General features: G+C 43.5%; 1 protein-coding gene across 1 annotated transcript; it reads right to left on the bottom strand.

Annotated features, from left to right (window-relative positions):
- Window positions 1–2,248: 2,248 nt before the first annotated feature.
- On the bottom strand, window positions 2,249–8,181 carry LOC145493564 (uncharacterized). The gene is made up of 2 exons (XM_081473063.1): window positions 5,472–8,181; window positions 2,249–5,388 (listed from the first exon to the last, which is right to left on the bottom strand). The coding sequence occupies exons 1-2, from the start codon at window positions 8,179–8,181 to the stop codon at window positions 2,249–2,251; spliced, it is 5,850 nt and encodes a 1,949-aa protein (XP_081329189.1).
- Window positions 8,182–9,140: the final 959 nt, after the last annotated feature.

Genomic DNA, 9,140 nt, shown 5'->3' with positions numbered 1-9,140 from the left:
GTTTCGAGAGGGCTAAGTTTTAATCGCCACGTAAGCTGGAACGTGAATTAATTCTAAACTGCTTCTGACTGCGGGCTCTTGGGATGTCACACAAGTGCGTGAAGATACATTATATGCATTATGGTTTTGAGCGTCACCCTCAAAACAATAGCATTATATGCCTAAAGTTATTCTCCGGGAGTAACATTGCGCTTGACCAGTTTTGGTTAAATTACATGCCCTTTTCCATTCCTGCAGAAAAAAACCTCCATAAATGAGAACCACAACATTTTATTGCATCAATTACAAATTTACAAGCAATGAACAACAAATAATGCTCAAAAGCATTCAAAATGGCACTGTCTCCACTAGTGATTACTCAGGTGTAACAAATTCATCTGACTTCAAAGCTTCTTCTGTCTGCTTCTCAATCACTTTCCAGCATCGATCTTCCAAATCTTTATCACCTTTATCCCCAAATTTCTCAGCGTATGGTAGAATACAAATTACGTTTGATGTTTTCAAATTGCGTCCAAGATATTGCGCACATTTCTCAGCCAGTGAAAGCACGTTACTTCCACTCCGTACAAATTAGTGGCGGATCTAGGGGAGCCCCCCCCCCCCCCCTTATTCTGGGTGAAAAAAGAAGAAATGACTGAAGGAAGAAAAGCCGGCAGGGCAAGTAAAACAAAACCGGGCCCCCACCTTATGTCAAAGTCTGGATCCGCCACTGCAAATGGCGAACTGAATCATCTTCAACAGATCAGACTCTCGTACTTACAGTCAGGGATCTCAAAACGAGCTCATAAATTTGAAGGACAATAGGTGTATCGAACTGATTAACCATCGTAAAGATAACTGAGTGTTGACGAACTCTACAAAAGTCCAACCTCATTCCCAGGGTTGTTTCTTAGGCAGGATGGTCATGTGATCATCAAACACACGAAAATTCTGGGTTCAATAAATTACGACTGATATGACGAATAAGTGAAATAATTTTCGGTAGTCACTTCAGTCACCTCGGATTAGCACTAAACTGATGCAACTTTTCTTCCTTTTGCCTCAAGCCGCTTCAGGTAAATTGCTTCAAGTATTTACTGAAAAGAGAAAATGTTATTGCCGTTTTGCCTAATGGTTTCATTTAGTGGCTACACGTTTATTCCTAGTCGGCGTTATGCCTGTACAATGCTAAACAATGGCATATACAACACACACATTAGTCAACACGGACTCGCATTTAAGGAGTCCGTAAGCAGCTACATTTGAATCATGTGGTACCAGAGACAAAACCTAAACATTGAGCTCGAGAGTCAAACGGTTGATCAGATTGACGCAAGAAACATACGTAGGTTTCTAGACAAACGTATAGCTTTCTCGAAGTAAAGCTACTGTATGCACTGCACTCTTATTACATGGTTAGCTCCACCATCGGGCAAGAGGAGCCAAATCTTGCCCTGTGATTGGCTACCCGAGCGGGCAATATGGTGCTATCTTGCCCGCTTAGGACTACCTGCTGTGTACCGCAAAATAAATTTCCCTGACAGCCATGTAATAAATCCTTTATTGACCAAGCTTGTTCGGTAAATGACCCATGAATAAATTTGCACAGAATGTCCTATATGGTCAGCGAATACCCTAGTTTGACTCCAGATGCTTTAGAAAGATCAACAGTAAGTAGAAACGCTCATTTTTCGGCCTTTCTGGGTCATGCAGTCTTAATTTGTTGAAATAATCATTCGCACAGAATGTCCACGAGCAGAGTGAAGAACGTGAGGTCAAGCGCTGATCGTGAGTAGAATTCCCCTTGTTTTATCAATTATAGGCGTTCTCGGTTCGGGAATAAGGGTTTGTGTGATGTGCGGCACACTGCCCAACAGCACACGCGCGGACTCTTTATTGATGGCAAGTAGGTCGGGAACTGACATGCGGTCTCGATTTCGAACTGCACTTAAGGTAACAGCACTTCTCAACTTCCCCCGAATTTCTGGGTTGGAGTCATTGTACAGCGTTCTCAGGTTCGAGAGTGTTGCCGCTACTTCTTTAGTCCCCAATGAACTCGCATAACGACAACAAATTTGATTTTAACACTTTTTTAATAACCAAAGACACGTCCAAGTTTTACAAAATCAGTTCCACGTGAGTCCGTCCGGGTGGTTACAAAGTTTTGCCAGCTACTTCATGTCATTGACACGAAACGTCACGATCAAAATAAAACAAAAATAAAATACTGTTCTTCGGCGGTAACATCCTCCCCCCGTGTTCGCCCGATTTAGTTGGTCGAACACTCTTCAAGGACGGCAAGTTTTGTCACAGGGCGTCTCATTACTCCAAACTTCGTTTTCACGTCTGCTGATCTTACAGTACTGTCAAGTCCAGGAAAGACTTTTACGATCCTGCCACGGGGCCAGAAACCTCTTGAAACTGCCCGATCAACCACTAACACCAAATCTCCGACCTTGACATTTACAGTAGGTTGAGTCCATTTCTTTCGAGTAATCAAACCAGGTAGGTACTCTCTTAACCAACGACTCCAAATATGATTTGCCACCACTTGTGCTTGTCGCCAACGTTTGCGACTTGACAACTCCTTGTCGTCAACGATACCGGGCGGTAAGTTGAGAGATCCTCTTCCAATGAGGAAATGATTCGGTGTCAGAGCTTCAAGGTCATCCACATCCGAGCTGACTTCAGTAAGCGGACGACTGTTCACAACCCATTCCACTTCAGCAAAGGCGGTAAGCAACACCTCATCAGTAAGAACTTGTTTCTGTAGAACAACATTAAGGGCTTTCTTGCATGATCGTACGAGGCGCTCCCATACACCTCCCATATGAGGTGCGGCAGGCGGGTTAAATACCCACTGAATTCCCTCTTGGCTCAACTCACTGCCGATCTTATGCTGATTCCAGCCATCGATGCATTCACGTAACTCACGGTCTGCTCCTACAAAGTTTGTTCCATTGTCGGAGTAAATCACAGTTGGTTTACCTCTTCGAGCCATAAACCGCCTAAGGCACATGATGAAGGAATCGGTTGACAAGTCAAATGCAACCTCCAAATGAACTGCTCTAGTCACCAAGCAAGTAAAGAGACAACCATATCTCTTCTCCTCTTTTCTAAGATGCTTCACTTTAAGAGGACCAAAGAAATCCACGCCAACTTTCGAGAATGGTGGTGCAACACTTAAGCGATCATATGGTAGACTTGCCATCAAGGGTGCTTCTGGTTTCGCTTTTCGCCTTCTGCAGTAAGAACACTGATGAAGGATCTTTCGCACTGTAGCACGACAGCGTAAGATCCAATACTGTTGTCTCAACTCATTTCGTACTTGGTCCACTCCTTCATGTTTCAATTTCTCGTGACAGTTCATGATGATGAGACGGGTCAACTCATGATCTGGTGCTAGTACCACAGGGTGACGACTGTAAAATGGAATATCGGCTCTCTCAATTCGACCACCTGCACGAATGATTCCATGCCCATCAAGGAATGGTGAGAGAGATACCAATTTGCTCTTGCTTGAAACATGCTGTTTCGACTTGAGAACTGCAACTTCTTGAGGAAAGGATTCTGCTTGGGCAACGCAGATCCAAAACTTTCGAGCTTGCTCCATCTCTTCAACCAACAAAGAACCAATGTGACGTTCAGATTTGGGGTGCTTACAGTTATATATAAACCGTTTCAGGTAAGCAGTTACTCTGAGAAGCTTTGTTAGAGATGAGTATTTCGCTGGAGATAAGAAATCGTTCTTTGAACCTTTCACCACACCAGTCCAAGTAATGGCCATTTCTTGGGCTTGTGGGTCATCATCGGACGGCTTGGGAGTTTCAAGCTTTGCATTTCCCTTTGGCCATCTCTCTTCAGGTAAGTGTAAGAAGGCAGGGCCATTTACCCAACGACTCCCAGAAGTAATAGAGCTCACTGGAAGTCCCCTGCTGCCATCATCTGCAGGATTTATCTGTCCAGGACAGTGGTTCCATTGGTTGGGTTCGGTGCTGTCCAGGATCTCTCCAATTCTATTAGCAATAAAGGCGGGGTGGCGCTTAGACACTCCACGAATCCACTGAAACACAGTACTGCTGTCTGTCCAATAATAGGTGGAATCAATGATGTAATCATGTTCCTTAATCACTACAGCAGCCAATCTTGCACCCAAAACAGCAGCCTGCAGTTCAAGCCTTGGGATGCTCAAGGGTTTCTTCGGGGCTACCCGAGTCTTCGCTGTAACAAATGCACATCGCACTGCTCCACTGACATAGCAGAATCTGAAATAAGCCACTGCGCAAAATGCTTGTTCACTGGCATCTCCAAAGATGTGAAGGTCAATAACAGACGGGTTGTCTGGTATGTGACGATAGAAACGGGGAATGTGAAACTGTGCAATTCCATCCAGCTCTTCCTGCCATTTGGACCACTCCTTTAGAAACTCTGGTGGCAGTGCATCATCCCATCCAATACCTAACTGCCACACATGCTGGAGGAAGATTTTTGCTCTGACCAGAAATGGAGCTAGAAATCCAATCGGATCAAAGAGGGATGCTATCAAGCTCAGAATCTTCCGACGCGTGTCCGCAATGTCTCTCTTCACCACTTCATAGACAAAACAATCTGAGCTGGTATCCCAAACGACACCAAGAGCACGTTCCATAGGCATTACGATGCTTTCCTCCACAACCTTGATAGAGGGCGCTCTTTCCGATTCTGGTATTCGCTCGATCACTTCTGTCTCATTAGAGATCCACTTGGTCAAGTGAAAAGCTGCTTTGTTTAGCATTTCAACAAGTTCTTGTTGCAGTTCCAGAGCTTGATCACTTGATTTAACAGACTTGAAAAGGTCATCCATGTAAAAGTTTCGCTTTACGGCAAAGGCAGCATTCGGAAACTGCTTCTCATTATCTTCTGCACTTCTCAACAGAGCATAGTTAGCACAGGTTGGCGCACATTTGGCTCCAAATATGTGACGCACATACTGGTAGACTTCTGTCAATGATTCAGGAGATTGACGCCACAGAAATCGAAGGGAAGCTTGATCTTCTTCTGGGACAGCAACTTGGTTAAACATCGCTTCAATGTCTCCTGAAAGCGCAACCTTTTCTTCTCGAAACCTCATGAAAATTCCAACAAGGTTGTTCAGCAAATCTGGGCCACTAAGAAGTTGGCTGTTTAATGATGAGCCTTGAAACTTTGCAGTGGCATCACATATTCGACGAACCTTCTCAGGTTTCTTGGGGTTCAGAACAGGGTGGTGAGGAAGGTACCATTTGCGCATGGCTGGTGCAGTTGCTTCCTCCTTAGTAAGCTTTTTGATGTATCCCTTTTCCATATCCATGTCAATAGTTTTCCTGTATCTTTCTGCCAACTCGGGATTACGATTAAGCTTCTTCTCCAGAAAATTCAGACGTTGAGCAGCTGCAGCAAAATTGTCAGGAAGTTTGACTTTGTCATCACGCCAAATCAAAGGAACCTCATAACGACCATCACCTTACGTGTACTTTCATTCAAGAATTTCATGACTCTTTCATCTTCAACTGAGCGCTGGGTATCATTGTCATAACGACAACCAAAGTTCTCTGTTCGCCACCAAGTTTTTACGGTGTCATTGAGTTCCTCATCCGGAGTCGCCACATGAACTTTACAAACAGATTCACATTCTTGAATATGGCCAGGTAAGCGACCAGTAACAGTCCATCCAATCCTAGTGCGAACACCAACAGGGGAACCCTTTGGACCATGTCGAGTTTCCAGGGGAACAATAAGTTCCGGGACATCACTACCAAGGAGCAAAGTGACTTGAGTCCCAGCGACTTCAGTCAGCTCCAAGTCTGATAGGTGTGGCCATCTTTCTTGTAGCTCATCAAGTTTCACTTTCTTCTCTGGCACATTCAGGTGATCAACTACAAGAACTCCATTCACATCAAATTGGGTACCAAAGTCATTCAATCGGCTGACTTGTACATTAACACGCTTTGTCATAAGCTCAGATGTTTTCTGAATTCCATTTAAGACCACACTTTCCAAAGGACCATCCAAACCAAGTCTTCCAGCAACATCTACTAACAGCAAGCTGCAAGTGCTTCCTGTGTCCAGCATAGCATATGTGTTGAAATATCCCTTTGGACCATAGAGGGTTACTGGTACTACTTGTAACAGAACAGAGGTGTGACTGCTTCTGTGAGATGTGTTAGAATGTTCAGTAGACGAACCAACTTCGGCTTGTGCTACTGGGTTAATAGCAGACACTGCATCACTGCTTTCCACCGAAACATTTCTCAAGTTGTGCAACAGAGCATTGTGTGATCGCGTACACCCATTTACACCACACTGTTTTTGATTTGAACAATTGCTAAGCCAATGTCGAGGACTGAGGCAACAAAAGCACAACTTATGTTTCTGTACTTCATTTAGGCGTTCTTCCACACTTAGAGCCTTAAACTTGGGACAAGAAGATAACTTGTGTTCCTGCCCATCACCCATAATGCAAGAGGACTTTGTTGGCCTGGGGCGAGGTGAAATGTTACTTGAGAAAGTGTTCCGTTTTTCAATCATTCCATTTGATCCACCAGACCGAGGTTTCTTATGAGGTTGGAATGGAAACTTACTTGACATTTTTGGGTAACAACAATCATCATAAATATCTGCCTGACCTTTTAACCACACACTGAAGTCATCAAGACTAGGTCGTTCCAGTTTGGTAGCTTTGGTGTTGTCCTTCCATTTGATTTTGAGCTCCTGGGACAGTTTGTCAACGGCAAGGGAAACATTAGCTTCTGCTTTCAGATCACTTTCATATCCAAACTTCTTAAATGTCCACACAGTAGTTGACACAACATCTGACAGATTTCTCACTTCTTGAGGTTTGTCATTTTGTAATCGAGCTGTTTTTTTCAGTTTGTCAAGTGTGACTTTCACAACAAGGGAAGGTTTGCCAAATCTGGATTCCAGTTCTTTCAGTGCTTCATAGTAGGAATCTCCACTGTATCCATATCCTTCAATTGCAGACTTAGCTTTACCAATAACAGAGTTCTGAAGATGTTGGATTTTGCCATTAAGGGACAGATTAGCATCATGAACAATTGATTTAAACATTGAGGACCAATCAGACCAGTGTAAAGGGTCACCATCAAACTTACTTAGGCGTAACTTTGGAAGAGAGTCACGAGTAGAATGACCACAAATGGTTGTTTTTCGGTTGTCCGTACTAGTTAAAGCTGGATGCTGTAATCCACTTTGTAAATCTCCAATCCACGAGTGATACAAAGGCAATGTTTCATTAGGTTTTTTCGTGCCCTGAGGTGCAATAAATGAAACAGCTGACTTTGGCTGTTGTAACAAAGGTGAAGGTGTAACAACTTTTGTAGGGTTGTCAGGTGGCAATGCAGTTCCATGATTTGCTCCAGTTCCTTGCAACAAACCAGGGAGTAGTGGAGGAATTATTGTTAACGGTTCATCAAGATTAGATGATGGAACAAATTTCAATGAATCATCCTCAAAATCAAGCAATCGATTAGACAAAGCTTCCGGATCATTAACTTCATTTTGTACCTTTTGTAACACTGCTGCTTCTGCTGCGAGGCGTGCAGCCTCGTCCTTGGCTTCCTGAGTCTTTCCTCTTTCTTCAGCCATGAATTTTAGCCTTTGAGCTTCATCTTGGACAAGTTCAAGTTTCCTTTTAACCTCCAATTGTTTTTCGAACTCCTCTCTTCTTCGCTGTTCCTCCAAGGCAAGTTGTTTTGCTTTAATTTCTGCTGAAGTAATTTTGGCGCGAATTTCGGCCGCTTGGGAGACATTTCTTGTCGAAGAAGTTTTCCATGATTTCACCGAGCTTAATCCGCTAGAACTTTCCTCTGCCCGCTCGTCAAGATGTGCGTTGGCCTGAAGTTTAGCGTCTTCGACTCTATCGAGTTGTTCTTCATACCAATCTATTGCGGCTTCGTGCTCGTTCTCTGGGATCACTGAGACGAGTTCATCATTGAGGCCTTTCGCTTCGTTAAGATATTCCTGCAAGTTGTTGACATATCCACGTATAATCGCTTTTCGACCATACTGTTCGATGGTGGACTCTAATTTCTTCAACGTGTTCGTGATCCTTCTTTTGACGGCTGCCCGTTTGTTTTTTAAAGTAACAATGTTAGTACTCACAGTACGAGCTGAATCCAAATGGCCAAGATGGCGACCGCCATCAGTCGCTTCGGTCGATTCCATACCAAATTCCAAAATCTTCGCCACACCAAATTCCAAATTCTTCGATTCGCTCGTTCTAATCCGGCTCGAAGGACCAGAAAATGTTGCCGCTACTTCTTTAGTCCCCAATGAACTCGCATAACGACAACAAATTTGATTTTAACACTTTTTTAATAACCAAAGACACGTCCAAGTTTTACAAAATCAGTTCCACGTGAGTCCGTCCGGGTGGTTACAAAGTTTTGCAAGCTACTTCATGTCATTGACACGAAACGTCACGATCAAAATAAAACAAAAATAAAATACTGTTCTTCGGCGGTAACAGAGAGCTTGAATCTTTCTCCACCTTTGTACAAGAACCAGTTGGCTAAGCTTTCCTTTAAGCATTTGGCTACAAGGAAAATAGGGAAATAGCAGCCCAACAAGATCTTTCACTCGTCGATCAAACTGCAAACCGGGTTTAATGCCCATGCTATCAGTAGCTAGTGCTGTGGGTATTAAGAACAAGCTTGAAGTCTGTAACAGGGTTTGAACTCCACTATCTTCATGTTTGGAAAGGAGGAGATTGGCAACTAGCAGGCTATTTATTATTAACACCATTCCAGTTTCTGTAACCCGCCTTGTTCTTATCACGAGTGGTCTTTGAAGAAACAACGGGCAGGTTCCAATCTTTCCAGTTGAACTGGAATGTCCCACCACGTCCTTGATTTCTGTCGCCTGGTCCTCTTCAGGGGCAACCAACGGATCGTTTCGGTAAATTATCGGTTCGGAAGGCCTTTAATCCCCTCTGATTTTCTTAAGAGAATTGTCACCTCGAACTTTCGAAGTATCATCCTCGAACTTTTACTCTCGAAATGTCTGTTGTTTTCAGATTGTTAAAAATGTCGTTTGGGTACCGAAAAAAGGTAAGCTATCATTTTCGGAAAGGCGATAAGACCTAAGGTTTTCGGGAAATGGACAAAAAAGGCCTAATAAATTCG

This window comes from Orbicella franksi, chromosome 7 (genome assembly GCF_964199315.1).
Source record: "Orbicella franksi chromosome 7, jaOrbFran1.1, whole genome shotgun sequence".
In the NCBI taxonomy this organism is placed as follows: Eukaryota; Metazoa; Cnidaria; class Anthozoa; order Scleractinia; family Merulinidae; genus Orbicella; species Orbicella franksi.
The sequence above is the reverse complement of the archived record's forward strand: the minus strand, read 5'-3'. Positions and strand labels throughout refer to the sequence as shown.

Coding starts and splice junctions, on each gene's coding strand:
- LOC145493564 (XM_081473063.1), bottom strand. CDS start 8,181: ATGGAATCGACCGAAGCGACTGATGGCGGTCGCCATCTTGGCCATTTG. Junction 5,389..5,471: donor CATGAAATTCTTGAATGAAA/GTACACGTAAGG, acceptor ATTTTGCTGCAG/CTGCTCAACGTCTGAATTTT.